Below are 20,805 nucleotides of genomic sequence, written 5' to 3' on the forward strand. Positions count from 1 at the left end.
AGGAGTCAGGTGGGTACACAGTGCCTGCTGTCACCTAGGGCTTCCCTTTGAGCAGGCAAGCAGGGAGATGGGAGAGACCTGCCAAGCCTTCCCCCCTCACCAATCCCACCCCGTGGTCATGTCTCCCACATCCCTTCAATACACAACAATGTCCCCATGTCACCCCCACCCCACAGCAATCCCACCCCACAGTCATGTCCCAAAGTCTCCTCACCTCACAGCTATGTCCCACATGTTCCCATCACCCCATATCCATGTTCCCATATCATCCCTACCCCACTTTCATGTCCCCATGTTCCCCTCAGTCCACTGCCATGTCTTCCATGCCCCCCATGCCATAGCCACATCCCAGTGTCTCCCTGTCCCATAGCAATTCTACCCCGCAGCCATGTCTCCACATCCCCAAACCCCACAGCAATCCCGTCCCATAGCCATGTCCCACATAACTCCACCCCATAGCCACAGCCCCAGTGTCCCTCTAGCCCCAGAGCAACACCCCCATGCCCACTCCACCCCATTGCTATGACACCATTTCCTCTGCACCCACACGGCAATCGCACCCCACAGCCGTGTCCCCCATATCGCCCTACTCCATACTGATGTCTCCATGTTCCCATACCCCACGGCCGTACCCCCGTGCCCCCCCCATGGCTGCACCTACTCCCCCCCTCCATGGCCCTCCCCGCCATGGCCGTATTCCGGGGCGGCCCCGTGCGCCCTCCTCGGCTGCAGCGCTGCAGTTTCGGGTTTAGAAGAATCGAGGCGGCCGGTGCCTGCAAGAAACGAAACTGCCGGAGTGGGAGGGGCCCTGCGGGGCACGGGGCGGGGTTCCAGGCGTCCGGGACACGGACCGGCAGCAGCTGGCGGGACCGGGACCGGGACCGGGACCGGGACCGGGACCCAGGTGTCTGGGAGCACTGCCCGGCACCCTACTGCAATTTTTGTCATGGCCCTCAGACAGCCGAAAGCGTGAGTGGGGCTGGTGGGGGGCAGGGGAGTATTGGGGCTTGCAGGGGCACTGTGCATTACAGGGGGGGCACTGGGCATTGTGAGGGGACGTGGGGACTGCTGAAGGCTCAGGAGTTACTGGGGAGGATCCAGGGTTGCTGGGGGAACACGGGAGTGCTGGGAGGGGCCCAGGAGGACATTTGATGCTGGGGGGGCTGGAGGTTTTGGGGGGGGTCCCATGAGGACACGGTGGAACTAGGGGGCATTCTGGGAGGAATGGAGGGGTTAGGGGGTCCCAGGAGGACATGAGGTTCCAGGGCGCTCATGAGGGTCCTGGGGACCCATGGGGGCTGCCCTCCACTGACCCCCACTCTCTGCTGTGCAGTGAAGCCTTCTGCCAGCAAGCACCCATCTTCCTGGACTACCTGCACAGCGTCCTGCAGAAGTACCCCGATGGGGGGCAGATCCTAAAGGTGAGCCCCTGGATCTCAGGCACCTGGGCACTCCCACCCAACTGCAGAGCTCGCTGCTGGGCAGGGAACGCAGGCGTCCAAGGCTGGAAGGTGGTTCTTGCCCAGCACTAACTCCTAGACCCTGCTGCCCACCTGGGGCTGACAGAGGACCCAGGTGTCTGGGCAGGGTTGGTGCTTTCTCTGGGGATTAGGGGGACCCAGGTGTCCAGGTGCTGATCCCTAATTCCAGGAGCTGGTGCAGAACGCGGATGATGCAGGCGCTACCGAGGTTGTGTTTGTGTCCGACGAGCGGGAGTTCGATGTCGCCGCTGGAGGGGGGCTGGAGGGAACCCAGGGTGAGAGGCCCTGGGGAACACTGGGAGGGACTGGGCGATTGGGGGCACTGGGTGGTAATGGGGGAGAATTTGGGGGATCAGAGGGAAGGGGAGTCATTGGGAGGGACTGGGGAGGATGGGGGGGTGCACTGGGAGGTACTAGGGGGCACTGGGTGGGATTGGGGGATAGTGGGGTGAAATTGGGGGGTATCAGAGGAGATTGGGAGAACTAGAGGCAGTGAGGGTAAGGGAGTATTGGGGGCACTGGGAGGACTGGGTGGTATTGGAGGCACTGAGGTGGGTTGAGTGGGACTAGGGGGACTGGAAGAAATTGCGGGGGCTCGCAAGGCACTGGGTATGGGTCCAAACCCTCCCTCCCCAGCCCCCTACATGTCCCCAGCCCCCCCCCAACCGTGCTGCCCTGGCTCCCTAGGCCCAGCTCTCCTGGCCTACAACAACGCCCCGATGGTCCCCCGGGACTGGACTGGACTCCTGCGCCCAGGGGTGTCGCATAAGCAAGGGGACCCCAGCACTGTGGGGCGCTTTGGCCTGGGCTTCACCTCCGTCTACCACCTCACTGGTGAGCAGTGCTGGGGGCCTGACCAGGGTGGCTGAGATTGCAATGGGGGCATGGGAGGTATAGGAGGTGCTGGGGGGGGGGGGCACAGGGAGCTGGTGATCCACTAGGAGTCACTGGGAACTCCTAGGGGAGCAAAATGGAGGGCTGGGTTTGAAATGGGGGAACTTGGGGACCCAGGGGCTGGAAGGGCTGGGTGGCCCAGGGGGCTGGACGAAGGTAGAACTGTGGCACTGGGATTAAACCTGGGGGCATGGGAGGCATGGGGAGCTGAACTTAGGGGTTCTGGGGCAGGCATTCAGGGCGCTGGTGGGCTGGGAGGGCCTAGGTGGGCAGTGGGGACCATGTTGTCCCTGTGACCTGATGATGTCCATGTCCCCAGACCTGCCGGGAGTGCTGAGCCCCCCATCCCTGGGGGTGCTGGACCCTGAATGCCGAGTACTGCCAGGTGCTGGTGCCCGCTGGGACATCTCCACGGCCCAGGACCTGCCTGGCCTCTTTGAGCCCTTCTGGGCTGGGCTGGAGGCTGTGGGGCAGTGCCGTGGCTCTGCCCAGGGAACTCTGTTCCGCTTCCCCCTCCGCCGGCAACCCTCAGGCATCGCTGTGGGAGTCTCCAATCCTGAGTTCCTCCGTGGCCTCCTCCAGACCTTCCTCACTGAAGCCCCCCTTGCCCTTCTCTTCCTTCGCCATGTCCGACGTGTGGCCCTGCACCACGTGTCCCCTGACGGGGCCCAGACCCTCATGGGTACCCTGGCAGCATCCCCTCGGCCTCTCCCCGTCCTGGGGCCAGCAGGAGCCACGGGGCTGAGCCTGACGTGGCGCCTGGTGGCCCTGTGCAGGGACGGGGTTGGGGACGGGGATGAGTGGCTCGTGGCCACGGGCAGAGCCATGGCAGGGGTGGCTGTGGAGCTGGGTGGGCGGATAGGGTGCAGCCCCGAGCTGAGCCTGGCACATCCCCTCCACGGGCCCTGCCAAGGGCGGCTCTGCTGCTTCCTACCGCTGCCAGCCACAGAGGAGATGGCCACGGGGCTACCTGCCCACGCCAGTGCCCCCTTTGCCCTCTCCGACGATCGCCGCCACCTCCGCTGGCCCTCTGAGGACGGGGAAGGTGAGGAAGATGCCAGCTGGAATGCCGTGCTGCTCCTCGACCTCCTGCCGCGGGTCTACAGCCATGCGGCGGCTGTGGCTGCAACCCTGCCTGGCATTGACCCCTATAGCATCTGGCCAGACCCCAAGTGCACTCCACACCACGGCCGTATCGGTGAGGTAGTGGCCAATGTCTGTCAGGAGCTGGCAGCTGCCCATGCCCTGGTGCCAGCCGCAGAGGGGGCCCCAGGGCGGCTGCAGGCCACCGAGGCTGTGCTGCTGCTGGAGGAAACGGAGGACATGGACACACGGCGGGTGGTCCAGGCCTTCCTAGTGGCAGCCGGGGAGCCAGTGGCCGTGGTCCCAGCCCACGTCCAGAGGGCGCTGGCACTGGGACTGGCCAAGGGCCTGCAGGAGGCCACAGCAGACCATGTGCGAGAAGTGCTGAGGTGCCATGGGGACGTGGGGCTCCCGGCTGCCGACCGACTCTGCCTGCTGCGCTACGTGGCTGGGGACGGGTGCTATGCCAAGCTACAGGGCCTCCCACTGCTGCCTCGTGCCGACGGTACCTTTGTGGCTTTTGGCGATGCAGCAGCCACTGTCTACGTGGACACATCTGACTGCCCCAGGTGAGCTAGCAGGGGACCCAGGCATCCAGGTGCTTGTCCTGCTCCCAGCCCTTCTCGAGCAGGCAGAGAACCCAAGTGCCTGAATGGGCTAGGGCACAGCCTGGCAGAAGGGGTGGGGGAGGGTTGAACCCAGGCACCTGGGCACCTCATTCCCTCTGCTCCTTTCCACTTAGTCTCACTGAGTGGGAGCTGAACCTGGGTGTCTGGGAATTTCCCTGCCCTCCCTTACCCCATACCCCCTCAACATCTTCCGTTTGCCCGCACAGGGTGCTCCTGCCTGGCCTGGCTGGGTCCTTCCTGCCCTCCAACCTGGAGCCAGCCCTGGACGACCTCCTGCGGGGCATCGCCAAGGCAGGTGAGAGGAGTCCCTAGACCCGCCTAGGGTCCTCTGATCCCCATCTGAGCCCCCAGATCACCTGTCAACCAATACTCCCTTGAATCCCTCACTGTATCTGGGATCCTCCCCATCCATCCCACAGCACTGTAGATCTGAGTCCCACTCTCCCACAGTCTGGGGTGCATTCTCAGAGCCCAGGTCCCCCTGTCCTATCCCAGGTCCCCCTGTATCTCCATCTGTGGGCCCCCCTGTCCTTGATGTCCCTCCCACATATCCCCCATCATCTCCGTCCCCTGTCGGATTCAGGGTCTCCCTGTGTTCTTCTATCTGAGGCCTCCCTGCCCTCCAGTTCTGGGCACCCATCTCCTCTCTTGCCCTCTCAGATCTCCTCTGTCCTCACCAATCTGGGTTCCCCTATCCAGGGTACCCCATGTCCCACCAGAGCCTGGGTCCCTTCACCCCCTCTATGAGGTTTTCCCATCCCCTCCACATCTCAGATCCTTTCCCCTAGATCCCCTGTCTCCCCAGTCCCAGGTTCCCCAGTCCAGCCTCTGCTCCCTCCCCCCACCACAGGTCTCTTCTCTAACCTGGTTCTGCTGGACCCAGCCATGACTGCCCGGACCCTGCGCTTGGCTCTGCCCCCAACCTGGACATCGCAGTCCTCAAGCCTGGTGACCTGGTGCCCAGCTCAGGGTCCACCCCAGCCCCCAGCCCCATGGCTGCCAGCCCTGTGGTTCTTCCTAGCCAACCACGTGGAAGACCTGGGCCCTGTGGAGGGGCTCCCCCTGGTCCCCCTGTCCCTACCGGGTGCCCCCAGCACCCATCTGGCCCCACTGCTACCCCAGTGTGGCCTTATCTTCCAGGTGTGGGAGGACCAGTGCCTGCCACCCACTGTGGCCCCCATCCTGGAGGCCCTGGGCTGCCCCGTGGTGCCCCCAGGCATATGGCACCGCTCTCTGTCCCGCTACATCCTGCCCCCCTCCCCCCTCAATGCCCTGCGAGCCCTGGGCACCCAGGGGGCTGCAGATGTGGCCTCCCGCCTGGCCTCACTGCCCACCGGAGCCGTGGATGCTCTCCGGCTCTACCTGGCAGACGTCCCATCCCTGGAAAAGCCAGAGAGCGCCATGCTGGCCACTCTGCCTCTCTTCATCCCACTGCCCTGCCTGGCTGCCCCACAGCCCATGGGACTGGTGCCTGCCAGTGCCACCCCAGCACTGGAGCCAGAGCTGGAGCTGCCCAGAGATGTGGTCCTGCCAAAGGCTATGTTGCGGTGCCGGGACGAAGCTGACCGGCGGCTCCTAGGGCGGCTCCAGAAGTCCTTTGTCAGTGCTGCCTGTGTGGCACTGGAGGGCATCAGAGCTGTGGCCCAGGGCACCTATGCAGGACGGGCAGCTGAGGCCCAGGGACTGCTGCTCTGGGTGCTGCGGCACGGAGACACCCTCTTTGCACAGAGCCCCCCGCTCCGGCAGGCCTGCAGCAACCTGGCCTTCCTGGAGACCCCCAGAGGCCCTGTGTACCCACGGGACCTGTATGACCCTTGCGAGAGTACCTTGCAGGTGCTGCTGGGCCCTGAATGCTTCCCCCCTGCCTCCTTCTGCAGTCCACCCATCCTCCGTGCCTTGAGAGCCCTGGGCTTGCGGCATGGCAAGGAGTGCCTGGTGGCTTCAGACATCCTAGAGGCTGCAGCAACTGTGAGTAAGGGTGATGGGGCGGCTCTGGACAGGGCTAAGGCACTGATCAAAGTCTGCAATCGCCCCAAGGCACTGGCAGGCTTCAGCACAATGGAGCTTAGGCAGCTCTGTGCTCTGCCATGGGTACCCTGCTCAAAGTGCACCGGAAAGCCTGAGCAGCCCTTCCTGCCTCCAAAACTGCTGCGGTCCACCCGGTACAAGTGTCTGGTGGGGCTTGCCATGCCTCTGACAGATGTCTTCACACCAGAGGCAGAGGAGAAGCTGGGGCTGTGCCAGGCCCCCCCACCAGAGAGGGTGTGGGAGCAGCTGAGATGCCTGGCAGGGTGCAGGGACACAGATAAGGTAGTTCCTGCACTCCGAGCTGTCTACCAGCACATGCAGGAAGATCTGGGCACCTTTGGGGCTGCCCCAGAGGGTGCTGTGGTGTGGACTGGGACTGGGTTTGTCCTGCCAGGTGATGCCGTGCTGGGCTACCCCGAGGAGCTGGACCTGGCATCATTAGTGCCTCGGGTGCCCCCTGACTTCCTGCCCTACAGCTGCCTCTTCAGGGCTTGGGGAGTGGAGGCAAGAGTGAGTGAGGAGAGGGTGGTCACAGCTCTGTGCTGCTTGGGGCAGAACATAGATGCCCGCAGCTCTGGTGCTGGTACAGAGGCAGAGTTGCAGGTGGCTGTGGCTGTCCTGGAGTGGCTCAAGAACCGGGGCCACCGGGCTGAAGGCTCGGTGCTGGTGCCAGTGAGGGTCCCGGAGGGCTCTGGCTTCGCCCTTCGTCCAGCTACCTCTGCTGTGTACCTGGACATGGAGCTGGAGGCAGAGGAGGATGTGCAGGAGGTGGTGCATGAGGCAGTGCCATCCAGTACAGCTGTATTCCTTGGCACAGAGCTGCTCAGCACCCGGGTGCTGGGGCCAGAGCCGTTCACAGCCTGTGGACCTTCGGAGCCCATCACCTTGCGGCTCCGCAACATCCTCCGGGAGTATGGCGAGGAGGGCGACCTCTTCACAGAGATGGTTCAGAATGCAGAGGATGCTGGAGCCACTGTCTGCCGCTTCCTCCTGGACCTCCGACGCTGCAGAAAGGCCGTCACTGGGCTGCTAGACCCAGGCATGGCTGCCTGCCATGGCCCAGCCCTCTGGGCCTACAACAATGCCCTGTTCACAGAGGATGACTTCCGTAACATCACTCGGGTCGGGGCGGCTACAAAGGAGCACCAGGCAGGACGGATCGGACGCTTTGGGCTGGGCTTCAGCTGTGTCTACCGCATCACAGACGTGCCAGCTGTGTTGAGTGGGGCCACACTACTCATCTTTGACCCCAATCGCACCCATCTGGGCAACCACATCCCCAAGAGCGGCTCCCCTGGCATCCGCCTAGACTTCTCCGCTCGGCCCCGCATCCTCCGTGCCTTTGCTGAGCAGTTCCAGCCCTACCAGGGTGTCTTTGGGTGCCACCTGCCTGACCCAGGAGCCTTTCCAGGGACGCTTTTCCGCCTGCCTTTCCGCACTGAAGAGGAAGCTGTGGCATCACAGATATGCTCAGAGGCCTTTGACACAGAGCGTATCCAATCCCTTGGCACTGGCTTCATTGGCTCTAGTCGGCTCCTGCTGCTTTTCCTGCGGAGAGTGAAGGAGATATCCCTGGAGATGCTGCCAGATACGGCCACCTCACCCGAGGACGCTGTATCTCTGGCCATGCTGCAGCGAAAGACGATCCGAGACTTGGGGGCTCCTGGGGATCCCCCAAGCTGGGCAACCATTGAGCGGCTCACAGCCCATGAGAAGGCCTCTGAGACCACCTGGCACTACCTAGTACTGGTGTGCCAGGGGGATGGGGAATCCCTGGAGCTGTTTCACCAGAGGACACAGGCAGGGCTCCATAATCTGCCCCCTATGGCTGGTGTGGCCCTTCCCCTTGCCCTCACTGAAGATGGCAAGTGGGTGCCGTGCATGGGTGCCGAGGAAGGACAGGTTTTCTGCCACTTGCCCATGCCAGTGGCCTCAGGACTGCCCATTCACGTGCATGGGACCTTCAGCATCCTCTCAAACCGCAAAGGGCTTTGGGACACAGCAGAGCAGGGCGAGTGGAACCGGGCACTGATCCGGGATGCCGTGCCAGCTGCCTGGCTCCGGGCACTGGCCCACCTCCGCACCCTGCATGAGGCAGGTGAGTTGAAGAGCTATGAATATCATGTCTTTTGGCCAGACACCAGCACTGCCCGGTACCCCTTTACTGAAGCAGTGGCTCGTTTCTACCAGGCTGTGGCAGCCAGGAATGGCCCCAGGCTCTTCTCTGATGGCTGCTCATGGTGCCCGCTGCAGGACGCCCGCTTCCTGCACCGAGCTGTGGCCAGGCACCCCAAGCTGGGGGCCGTGGCAGAACGTGTCTTCGCCACCACTTTGTCCCATCCTCTGTTGGCTGTGGCCTTGCCAGAGCGGGTGCAGAGGGGCCTTGGGAAAGCGGTGGCTGCTGGCACCTATGACTGGCCCCGGTTTTACTGTGAACTTGTGCTGCCCAACTTGGAAGACCTCTCTGTGGCTGACCGGGACCCACTGCTTCTCCATGCGCTAGATATGTCCCATGAAGATGTAGACAAGGTGCTGCAGACAGTGCCCTGCATTCCTGCCACCCCTCATGGCCACCTGCAGCTCATCAGCCGCCTGGTGCACCCCAGAGGCCGTGCAGCCTCTTTATACAACCCCAAGGATGGGCGCTTCCCCTCTGGGGATGCATTCCTGTCTCCAGAGAGACTGCGTCGGCTGGAGCAGCTGGGCATGGTTCGGGATGTGTTGGCCCTGCCAGAGCTGCTGGAGCAGGCAAAGACAGTGAAGCATATCTGGACTCAGGACCATGCCCAGGGATGCCGGAAGGCTGCCTGCATCCTTGAACTGCTTCGGGATGCAGTGGAGCAGAGGGTGAACAACACCGTGCAGGCTGCTTTCCGGACTGTGCCATTCCTGCCTGGGACACTGCCCACTGGCGAGCATGTCCTGCTCCCAGCTGCCCAGCTCTATCATCACCTCCAGGCCCCGCTAGTGGGGCTCATCCACCCTGTTTTGGCTCCTGAAGTGCTGGGAAAGGACTTCAGCCTCCCCAAAGAGATTGTGTCCTTCTTGGGGCTGGACCGGCAGCTACCAGCAGCTGCAGTCCTTGAGCAGCTGCGGGCTCTGAGCCATAGCTCCAACGCCCTCCCTGCTGCAAGCCTCCAGGACAGCACCCGCCGCTGCTATGCCTACCTGGATGAGCTGCTCAGGAGAGACCACTCCAGCCGGGGTGAGGTGGCTACTGCAGTGGCCCAAGGGGAGCTATTCATCTTGGTGGATTCCCACTTCATGCCAGCCACAGCTGTGGCAGAGACTCTGTCATTTGAGGCTGCCCCATATCTTCACCGGCTCCCGATGCAGTACTGGTGCTACAGCCAACTTTGGGAGTGTGTGGGGCTGCGCCACACATTCACCTGGAATGATTATGCCCGGGTGCTTCGCATCCTGGCTGAGAAGCATGCTGGGGAGCCCCTGCCTGCCCCAGAGCTGGACCTGGCCTTGCGGCTGATATCCTGTGGCTTGATGACAGATGGCGAAGAGCCAGATGCCTATCAGACCCAGCAACTCTTTCTGCCTGACCACAAGGGCATTTTGCGTCCGCGTGACAAACTCCACTTCAACGACACACCATGGCTGCCAGTGGACAAAGGGACCATGCTGTGCCATGAGCAGCTGGCCCGGGCCACAGCCCTGCGCTGTGGGGTGCCTACCACACGCCACCAGGCACTGGAGAGGAGCCGGCTGCTGGCGACAGATCTGAGCCTCTGGGCACAGCCATTTGGTGCTCATGAAGACCTGCCCACACGGCTGAAGAACATCCTGCATGAATACCCAGTATCTGCTCGCGATGTGGTAATGGAGCTGCTCCAAAACGCGGATGACGCTGGCGCGGGGACTGTGCACTTTGTGTGGGACCGCCGGCAGCACCCAGTGGGTGCCACCTTCAGTGAGGCCTGGAACACCCTGCAAGGCCCTGCGCTCTGCATCTACAATGACAGTCCCCTTCAGCAGCAAGACATCGAAGGCATCCAGCGTCTGGGGGTGGGTGGCAAGCAGGGCCGACAGGACGTTACAGGCAAATTTGGCCTTGGCTTCAACACTGTCTTCCACCTTACTGACTGCCCGGCCTTCCTTACCGGAGACAGTGCCCTGTGCGTCTTTGATCCCCACCTCACCTACGTGCCTGGAGCCACAACTGAGCACCCCGGTGGGATGTTCGCTGTCAACCCTGAATTTAAGAAGACCTTCCCAGATGTCTATGGTACCTTCCTGCCCTCCGTTTTTGACCTGAACCAGGGTGTCCTTTTTCGGCTGCCCCTCCGCACTGCAGTTGGGGCTACCAGCTCCAGGGTGTCTGACATGGTTGTGCGGGACGAAGACCTTGTGGCCATGCAGACGACACTGGCTGAGGAAGGTGGTGACTTGGTTCTTTTCCTCCGGCACCTGCACACTGTAGTCTTCTCTGAGATCCCCCTGGATGGGGGGCCATTGGTCAAGAGGCTACAGGTGGCCATAAAGCTGGCAGAGGAAGATGCGGAGCTGAGACGGGGTTTCCAAGCCAGGCTGAGCCAAGCTGTGGATGGGGATGGCCCCATCTCTGTCTCTTACGTCATGAGGGTCGAAACCAGCAGGGCCAGGGCCAGTACCGTCTGGGGGGTGACTGCCCAAATTGGAGTGCAGGAGGGGGCTGAGGAGTCTCCAGTGCCTGGGCGGCTGCCATATGGAGCTGTGGCTGCCTGCCTGAAGCCACAGGGCTTGGACAAGCCCATGGGCAAGGCTTTCTGCACCCTCCCACTGCCGCTGACCACAGGGCTGCCTGTGCACATCAATGCCAACTTCTCTGTGGATGCGGCCCGACGCGGCCTCCGCCAGGACCAAGGCAGCACTGAAGCAGCCTGGAATGGCTTCTTGCTTCGGTGCTTGGTGGTCCCAGTCTACTGCAACTTCCTCACCAAGCAGTGGAGAGCCCTGGGGCCTGAACAGCTCCAGTTCAGCTCCTTAAAAGTCTGCCAGCTGCACCTTACCCCCTACCTCCGGTTCTTCCCTGCTGTGACAGAGAGTGTGCCACCCACCTGGCGTGACCTGGTGAGGGACATCTACAGGCACCTCAGCCGCCAGCGCCTGCCGCTGGTGCCTGTGTGCCATATGAAGCCACGTGACAGCATGGTGACAATGGCCTGGGCATCTCCAGGTGGTGGGGATGTGCTGACAGAACCCTACTTCCTTGAGACAGAGCCTCAGCCCCCTCTGTGGGATGTGCTGCAGCACTTGGACATGAACTTGGTGCCAGCATTCGCCCAGCTGTGGCAGATCTATCAGGAGCTTACGGCAGCTGATGTGGCAGCTGTGGCATTGCAGCCAGCTTCTCTCCGGCGCTTCCTCAAGGCCCTGGCTCTCCCCTTGCCCTGCCTGCTGGCTGAGACACCCCTGCAGACCCCGAAGAGCTGCTCCATCCTGCTGCAATACTGCCTGGAGCCCACAGAGAAGGTCGAGGCAGAGCTGGAGGGCCTCCCCTTGCTGGCCATGGAAGATGGCTGCCTACGTGCCCTCAGCACCCACCAGCCAGTCTTACACAGCTCCTTTGCCCACCTCTTCCCCCACCACAGGCATAGTTTTGCCACCCAGCTTGTGGCTGCCGTGGCCCCGACTGCCTTTGTAAAGGACCTTGACCTCCCAGAGGCCACGCCACTCATCCAGGAGGTGCTAGGACAGCTGGAGTGGGACCCAGATGGGCAGAAGTGGCTGAAGAAGCTGTGGGACTTCTTTGACGCTGTGGTCTACAAGCCCTCAAAGGCCAACAAGACGACTTTGGGGCCAGCCATGGACAAATTCATAGACCATCTCCAAGATGCAGTGCTGCTGCCTGTGCAAGGATGTGAAACAGGCTCACAGTGCCTGCTGTCACTGTCCTCCCTCCGCAATGTTCTCTATGATTGTGGCACGGATGTGGCCAAGGTGCTGCACAAGCTGGGCATCCCTGTGCTCCAGAAATTCCTGCTGCCCTCTGACTTTGCCTACCACTGCCTCAAACCACGGACACTGCAAGTCATGGAGCCCAAGGCTGTGCTGGCCCGGCTGGCAGACAGCGTTGCTGATCTCCACTGGAGGGACCTAGGAGAATTCAAGGTGACTGTCCTGCTGCACTTCATTAGTCAGGAGCCTCGGGAGCTGAAGGGGCAGGCACTGGAGCATCTCCGGTGCCTGCCTCTATTCCAGAAGTATGATGGGGACCACGTGGCTGTGGCACCCTACCGCAAGGTGCTGATTTTCAACAGGCGGTTCCCAGAACTGCCTTCAGGTGCCGAAGCCCTGTACAGCCTGGAAAAGGACATGCTATTGCTCAGAAAAAAATATATCCACGAGCAGCTGGCCAAGCATTTAGGATGGGAGGTCATGGATGAGCAACAGCTCTTCATGACTGTGGTGTTGCCCCGGCTGCCCCAGCTCACAGCACCAGAGCTTGTGAATGCTGTGCAGCTGTTCTTAACCTTGCAACACACCTGTGAGGATAAGTTCAGGCAGGACATCAAGACAGCCTTCCAGAATGTGGCCTTCATACCTGACTCCCATGGCATGCTGCATCAGGCATCCTACTTCTATGACAACAGTCCCTCCCTCTGCACCCTGCAGCTCCAGCACCGCTTTGTGCCTGAGTCCTTCTTCAAAGCACTGGGTGCCAACCAGGAAGATGCTAGGACCTTCCTGCTTGAGGTAGGTGTCCGCATCAGCCTCTCTGCAGAGGATTTTGTGGTACTTGCCCTGCAGATAGAGCATGAAGCCACCCAGCCCAGGGGCCACACTGAACAACTGCCCCAGCAACAGAAGATGTTCGAACAACTTGTCATCCTCTTGGACAGCCCGTTGCCAGAGGGCTTTCTGGAGCAAATTGCCTCCATCCACTTCCTGTCTCCACTGGAAGTGCCCCCGTGCTTGAGGGAGCTCCACCCTCCCTTTGCAGCCTGCACACAGCCCGTGCTCTTGAAGGGCAGTATTTACAATGACCACCAGGATGTGGCTGAGCTCCTGTGGACATCAGCCACCATCCTGCCACTGTCCAACGTACCTGAGAAGAAGCTGGACCTGCTGAAGGCTATAGGCATCCTTGTGGAGATACCAACTGCCCTGGTGGTGGCCAACCTGGAGCAGGTGTGCAGGGCAGCCTGCTGGACACCAGAGCAGAGGGCCACACGGGCCAAGGCTCTCCTGAAGATGTACAACTTCTTGCAGAGCCGGCTGGAGGAAGTGGATGCTGGACGGCTTGCTGAGCTACCTGTGGTGCTGACCAAGATGGGGGACATGGCCATGCCACAGCAAGTGGTAACATCACTCCCAGATGAGGCTGACTTTCACCCTTATCTCCTCATGCCCGACCCCCTCGTAGCCTTCTACGGACACCTTCTGCAGCACCTTGGGGTGGTTCCACACCCCACACTGGCTCACTACAGCCATGTCTTAGCCCAAATCTACCAGGAGAGTCATGCCAAGGGGACCCTCCATGCCACCCAGAAGAAGACAGTCCTGCTGGCCACAAGGCACCTCTTCCAGCTACTGCAGGAGACACCAGAGCCCCCTGATTTTTCTGCTGTGTCTGAGTTGTATTTGCTGAGCACTGCCAACCATCTAGAGTCATCCCACAAGCTCTTCTTCAATGACTGTGTGTCCTTGAGAATCTCCAGGGCTTTGGGGAAGACCTTTGCTTTCATGGCTGAACTGCCCAGGACTGGGTTCAATGGCAGGTACCTCCTGCAAATGCTGCCCCAGCGCCTGCGGCCACGGGCACTCTCGGAGGTGCTGGAGCAACAGCTGGAGGAGGGTAGCCTGCAGCCATGCCGCTACAGTCCCCACTGCTGTGAGCAGAAGCGTCTGCAGACTCTCCTGGTATCCCTGTGGTTCAGGACGGGACTGGAAGCCCTGCTCCAGTGGCAGAGCTACAGGGGGATGATGGGAATGGAGGGGGCCAGTGGCTTTGCAGCAGAACAGCTGGAAGTGCGGTGCTGTGAGGACATCCGCACTGTGCTGGTCCACTGTGGTACAAAGGTGGAGGGCAGCTCCCAGCCACGGACTGTCCACGTGTGCCGGGCAGGTGGTGCCCGGAGGCTCATCTACCTGCGGCATGCAGAGATGAGGCTGGACCGGCACCAGCTGAGGGTCCTGGAGACGCTGGTGCAGGAGATTAATGAGCTTCTGGGTGGGCAGCTGGCAGCACCTGCCTTGTCTGTGCTGCGGGAGATGCTGCTGTGCCAGGAGCCTTCGGATGTGGCCAGTGTCCTGGAGGAGAATGATGTGGCACTGGCAGATGCTGCGCCAGAGCCATAGAAGGCCATGGTGCTGGAGCCAGGGCTGTGCTCTTGAACCCAGACACACATCACCCAAGCAAAATCCAAAACAGTGGAGCAAAGAGCCATCTTCATAAGCCGCTTTGCCATTTTGCCTTCCTCTACTTTGATACTGAGATAAGTATCACAGATGGATCCTGCAGCCATATCTCAGCCTTTGCAGTTCATTCCAGTGTATTTGACTGCTCTTGATGCTACCAATGACATCTTTCCTCACCGTCTTGCTGCCAGCGTAGTGGTATGCCTAACTATCGTCCCCGAAGGAAAGTCCTCATGGTGTGCCCCTGTCCTTGGCCTGGGTGCTGCCCAAGCTGCTGGGCTCTCCCTGTGCTCCAGAACAGAAGCCAGTGGCTGCAGCAGTCCTGGGGCAGTTGGGGCTGGCCTGCAGCTCTGCGCTCCCATGGCTCCCTGCAGCTTGTGGCTCTGCATGGCTCCAGGCTCCCCCTGACTCTGGGCTCCCCATGGCTCCAGGCTCCCTGTGTGTCTGGGGTCCCTGCAGCTCTGGGCTTCTTGCATCTCTCCTGGACAGATGGCACTGGCCCAGCTGGGACGAGACCCTCCTTGCACCAGGCAGGTGCAGTCAGTTGTTCCCTCCAGTAGTGAGTACAAGCCCCCTTTGGAGAAGCTGGGTCTTGTGCCCATCTCCTCTCCAAGAAGTGCTGTGTTTGTGCCCTCTCTGAAGCAGCTGTGAGGGGGTACTGGCAAGCTGATAGGCCCTCACTGCTCTCACAGCCTTTCTAGGTTGGCTGGCTGTCTCCTGTGGGAGCTGCAGGGTTGACTGCCTTTTGCTCTTCTGTGGCATATGAAGACACAGACCTCAGATAGGGTGGTGCAAGAGATCGTTTACTGAGAGAGCAATGGCTGGTTATATAGCATCCAAGCCCAGCCCCTCCTCCTGCCGCATGTTTCCTTTGTGCATCATGGCATCTCGTGATAGGCAGGAAGGCACGTACTGATCACAGGCACGTAGGTGGGAAGGCACGTACTGATCACGGACAACTCACGTGCACACATTCTGGCCAGAGCTCATGGTTACCACATCATCACTTTCTGCCTTAGAGATACTCCGCTGTCTTACACAGCGCCATCCTACCTCCATCCCCTACACTCTTCAGCTGCATGTGCTTCCATCACTGGAAAAATATCATCCAGAGGGGGTGATGTGCAGAGGCCTGAGGCTGCCCTAAGGCAGTTGTTGAGCGGGCTGACAGGGGCACCTGCAGCAGGATGGCAGCAGAGGTCTGCATGCCAGCGCACATGGCAAGCGAGCCAGCAAGCCCTTTGTGCAGGTGGGCGGTGGAGACAGTGATGCCATGTTCCTCCCTTCTTGCAGGCACAGACGCTTCTGCAACAGGACCTTTCAGGAGCAACCGTATGTGCTCTCACTCCTCAGCTTGCCCCCACTGCGGGACCACTTGCTGTCTTATCCCTGCATGGCCTTCCCCCCACTGCTGCCGTCTTTTATCTGCCTGGCCTGTCGCACAGAGAGGCGCATCTCACAGCCAGCCACCCTGGGGCCCCAGGCGGCCACATCAGTGGAAAGGAGACTCAGTGTGCTCTCCAGCTCACTGTAGCCTCGGGGGCAGAGATGCCTGCAAGGATACAAGAGAAATGGGTGCGGGAAGACAAACTACAAGACCCCCTTCATAGCAGGGCATGTTAAGGAAACAGCAAGTTCAGCTTGTGCTAAAAACTTGGAAAGCTCACACCCCACAGTGCTGGGCAGGCCTGCATCCCTTGGGGGAGGAGGAATAGGGGAGGTGTCTCCAGCCCACAGCCTGTGGAGGGTCATTGTTTTAGCAGTTTAAATAAAACTACTTTAAAAAGTAAAAAAAAAAAGAAATCTCTTCATGGGGCCATCCCACTCACTTTCTCTCCAAATCCTGGGACACGTCACCCTGCTGTGGGAGGAGCACCCTGCTCCATTCCCTTCCCATGGTCCATGGAGGTGCTCAGATGAGAGACTGAGGGACACTCGCTCTGAGAGGGAACAACCCCCGGAGACCCCCGATCCTGTGAGTGGTCGAAAGATAGGCCAGGACAGAGATAGGATTACACATCTCACCCGTTCCCTTGGGAAGAGGGGAAGCTCAGCTCAGTCGGGCTTTCCTGCTTGGAACAAACCCTATTTTATTAGCTTCACAGCAAGGAGCCTCTGCCGCACAATGAGGTGGGGGCCAAACGCGCCCACTAAGAACAGTATGAGATTAGTCACATGCCGGTCCTGTGGCAGGGGACTGCGAGGAGAATTTGGGAGTTGCATGCAGCTTTTCTCTCACTCTTATACAGCGCCAAGAAACTGGAGAGCACCCAACCTGGCCCTGGGCCTGCACCACTGTCCCCTGCACATCCACACACACTGCTTCCCACACCTCCATGTTTCCCTCTGCAAGCCCCATTTGCTGCCTCCCATGGCCCCCTGCCCCCTCCTTCCCATAACTCCCCTTCCCCCCATATCTTCCCTCAGCAAGCCCCTGCCCACTGCCCGCATCCCTGTCCATGACACAGGGCTCAGTGCCAGGACCCCTCGCCCTAGACAAGGGCGAGCCTGAATTCCCAATAAGCACAGACAGACACACACACAGGTTAGACAGCAAGGTCAAAGAGCAAATCACTGAGAACAGAGATCAATAAAAGGACAGGAGAGACTGCAGTGATCAGGCAGACCAGTGTACATACCAGCAGGCTACTTAAACGCACTCAGCCCCTTTTAACCCCCCATTTCTCTCTGTTTTCTCATTCCTGTTGCTCTGCAATCCACCTGGATCCCTCTCTTCCCATGCCCTTGACCCTCTGCAAAACAACCCTTAAGAAGCTCTGCACACTCCCACAATCATTCTCAAATATCCCAGAATAAGTTTGCTTTTCTCTCATGAGACCCATGATAATCTTGTTTTTCCTTGTTAGTCATTACAAAGTCCTGGCTGAACCTCTTCAAAATTATTTTTGAGTGGTTCTCTCAGTGGCCCACTGATCCTGAGAGCTCTGGGCTTTGCTTTTGTCTTTGTTATCCTCTCGGTGGGGTTTGTGTGTCTGTGCATTTGATTTATTCCCCCTCCTGTTTCTTGTCTGCTTTTCGTTGCATAGCTGTCAGCCTGATACCCTTACCCCAAATTGCTTGCAGCTGCTTGTTGCACATGCTGAATTCCCTCCTGGGAGTGCTCATGAAGCCGACAGGAACCATCCTGCTGTGCCACGGCATGATGTGCCATACCTACCACAAAGCGGCCTTCTGGGAACAAGCCAGAACTTGGAGGGCTCCCCAAGTCCTTTGGGTGTCCCCTGAGACCCTTCGCCTGTGCTGTGGGGGATGGTTTCACCTCAGAGATGCTCTGATGCTCTGGGAAGCCTCTAGGCTCTGTCCCTTGTGAGCTCAGGAGCACGTCTTGGCTCAGGCCTGGAAAATGCCTGCGTTTTCCAGTCATCACCCTTGCAGACAAAGTCCCTATCTCTGTGGGAGTGCCTCTGGCCCTGTTGCCACAGGATGATATACAAGCCTCTGCTAGAACAAGCCTGGGCCCTGGGCTGGGAGGTGCACAGGGAGAAAGGGATGCAGAGAGGGAAATGTGCGCACTGCCCTGCAGAGAAGGAAATCTGGCCTTGTCCATGGTTTGCATTGTCACATCATTTTGAGAGTCACAGCCACTACAGCTGGGAAAGCCCTTGCCTCTTCTTCCCGGAGTCCGGAGGGACGAGCCTTCTACCAGCACTGCGGTGTGCCCAGGCTGCAGGAGTGCCTGGCTCCCCTGGCTGTGGACAGGCACGGGGTCGATCCCTCTCTTGCCTTCCAGGGTGGCCTGCATGAGGAAGCCCCATTTCACGAGTGAGCATTGAGTGAGGCTTTACACGTGATGTTGGTATATTTGTAAGCTCAAGCAAAGCTTTTTCTGAGAAATGCCCATGTTTTGGCCAAAGATAACCAGCATGGAAGCCTCCTTCCCATTTCCTCTGTTGCAAAAAGGGGTCTGGGTCCAACTTTTGAAGAGGTGGGAAGGTCTGAGCCCCTCGTCTCTTGTAGGGCTCCCGTCAGCAGGCCTTCATGGTGGTCTTGGCTGCAGGAGGGGCCAGACCCCCCAGCCGAGTGTTCCTTCACCCATAGCAGCTGTGCCAGGGATGTGGGGCTGGTGGAAACATCCAGGGCCTCCTCATCCAGTCTTGCCCTGCTGGGCCAGGTCCTTCACCCTTTCCTTCCCAGATATACAAGGATGCTCCTGGCACCAGTGTCTCATTGGATCCATAAAGGTGTCGCAGAGAGGTGGAGTTAGCCCTCTCAAGGGGATCAGGGACAGACCATTCCCAGTGGATGCTGAGGTTCCAGAGGAGCAGTGATGCCCTTGCTAGTGCTGGCCACACTGGCCCTACAAGCACTGCTGTCTGTTCCTGTGGCTCTGCCCAGGCTCAGTCCCACAGATGCTCATCTGTGGGACCTGCTGGAGCTGGCCCAGGGATATCTGCTGGCACATCCTTGGTCTGGGACACTTCACCCCAGTTGCCTTTCAGGCATCTTGCCTGCTCTGGCTGCTACATTCACTAGTCTATTTGCTTCCGCAGGCCATGGCAGCTGCTGCCCTGCTCCTTGTGTACTTCACATTGGACCCACGGATGCTACTCCTCCTTGGCAGATGCCATGGGCACAAGTGTCACAGTTGTGCTGGCATGGACACTGGCAAGAGGCAAAGGATGTGCGTCCTAGGGCAACATTTGGAGCTGGGCAGGGCAGTGGTTTGAGTGGGTTCCTGGTAAGGAGAGTTGCGTGGCCACAGCCAGCTCTGGGGAGACCTGGCCAGCAACTCCCTGCCTCATCCCTTGGGGGCAGCTCCCCCACAGAATCACACAACAATTGAGGTCGGAAAGGACCTTTGGGGATTATCTAGTCCAACCCCCCTGCTCAGGCAGGGGCAACTACAAGCGGGTTGCCCAGGACCATGTACAGTTGGGTTTTGAATATCTCCAAGGATATCTCCACAACCTCTCTGGGCAACCTGTTCTCATGTTCAGTCATTCCACAGTGTTTTCTTTTGTTCAGATGGAATTTTCTGTATTTCGTTACTGTGTCATACTGAATTGTGGTAAAGCATATATCCAAGGATACTGCGGCTGAAGGATCCCTTTGTGCACGTCCATTTGAATGTTCAGTTGCTGCTTTAGATCTTATTTCTGAAAGAAGTTACTATCTATTTCTATAATAACCTATCCAGGTCTATATGGTCATGTAACATATCAGAAGACTCATTTTGGCTTTGTTTATTCCAGACATGTCACTGTGAAGCTTTTCTGGGATAGAAAATAGCCACTTTCTTTGTAGCTCCTTGGTCATAACAGAATGGCTTTTCAGTTGGGCCTGTACTGAGTGGGGGGCAAATCACTGTTAACAAAAACAGGCAAGACAAGGTTTCAGAAGAGAGAGTGAGAAATATCCCTCCTCTCCCACCTACCCAGGTCCCACCACAAAAGGGTCAGATGAGTACTGTTGTGTTCCTGTGGGCCTCCAGGAACCACACCACAGAGGAGGAGCCAACAACCTCTGGAAGCCTTGCAAGAAAAGTGCTTGAAGAAATAAAGGGCAAAATTGGCAGCATCAACGCCTAGGAGAGAAATGGGTGGTGTATTGAGGGACCAGGTACTGGAAACATTGTCAGACATTCAGAGAAAGCATTTCCCTTCTCCAGGAGAGCTGAGCTTGGAAGGTACCACACATCTCCAAGTCACAATAGTGTCGCTCCTGGGAACTGGCAGGACAGGTGATTTCTGTTTTATGCTTGCCTGCTTATTGCTCTGAGGGAGAAGCTGTCTATAGAAAACAAAGGACAGAAATAGTCTGCTGTGGTGAGGGCATGAGTGGACCATCTCTCTCTTGAACTCAGGCAACCTCTGCCTACTGTGCCTGCCCCTTGGTTTGAACACCGTCTCTCCTGGTCGAACAGTCTGAGCCAGTTGTTCCCAGACTTCCCTAGCTTGGCAGGAGGACAGCTCAGGGGGTCTTTTTATTTCCTACACCTCTATTAGCATGGTTACTAATATTACAATTCATGATAAGTCATGCTTTCTGAAAGTCTAATTTTTAACTGTTGTCTTTGAACTCACTCCCAAGCACACAGGCATAAATACCTCTTTCCACTGGCTTCAGTGGCTAAGATGAAGTCTTTAGTTTTGACTTGGCTGGAAAGAGAAGTCTTCAGGACTAAATGTCCTGGGAATGGATGCAGAACCACTAGGTGCTTTCCATGCTGCTCAGTGATACTGCCTCTGGTCACATCTCAGTCTAAAATTCATGTTTCTTTTCCTTGCATAGTGCTGAGTCCTCTGGCAGAAAATGTCAATCCATGGAAAGATTCTGCCTTCAGCCTGGGGTGACTGAAATGCACAGAAAGGCTACTA

The 20,805-nt window shown here is 59.0% G+C and overlaps 1 protein-coding gene across 1 annotated transcript; it reads left to right on the top strand.

Moving 5' to 3' along the window:
* Positions 1-253: 253 nt before the first annotated feature.
* Positions 254-19,516, top strand: LOC112983176 (sacsin-like). Its single transcript, XM_026100112.2, has 7 exons — positions 254-969; positions 1,334-1,421; positions 1,651-1,756; positions 2,169-2,315; positions 2,695-4,027; positions 4,294-4,382; positions 4,938-19,516. Exons 1-7 carry the CDS (start codon positions 608-610, stop codon positions 14,405-14,407), a joined length of 11,595 nt encoding a protein of 3,864 aa, XP_025955897.2. The 5' UTR covers positions 254-607; the 3' UTR covers positions 14,408-19,516.
* Positions 19,517-20,805: the final 1,289 nt, after the last annotated feature.

This window comes from Dromaius novaehollandiae, chromosome 16 (assembly GCF_036370855.1).
Source record: "Dromaius novaehollandiae isolate bDroNov1 chromosome 16, bDroNov1.hap1, whole genome shotgun sequence".
Classification (NCBI taxonomy): domain Eukaryota; kingdom Metazoa; phylum Chordata; class Aves; order Casuariiformes; family Dromaiidae; genus Dromaius; species Dromaius novaehollandiae.

What these genes read in the sequence shown, in the direction of transcription:
- LOC112983176 (XM_026100112.2), top strand. Translation starts at nt 608, where the DNA reads ATGTTCCCATACCCCACGGCCGTACCCCCGTGCCCCCCCCATGGCTGC. An exon ending in GGGGCTGGAGGGAACCCAGG is followed by an intron (nt 1,757 to 2,168) that starts GTGAGAGGCCCT and finishes CTGGCTCCCTAG; the next exon opens with GCCCAGCTCTCCTGGCCTAC. An exon ending in GCGGGGCATCGCCAAGGCAG is followed by an intron (nt 4,383 to 4,937) that starts GTGAGAGGAGTC and finishes CCCCCACCACAG; the next exon opens with GTCTCTTCTCTAACCTGGTT.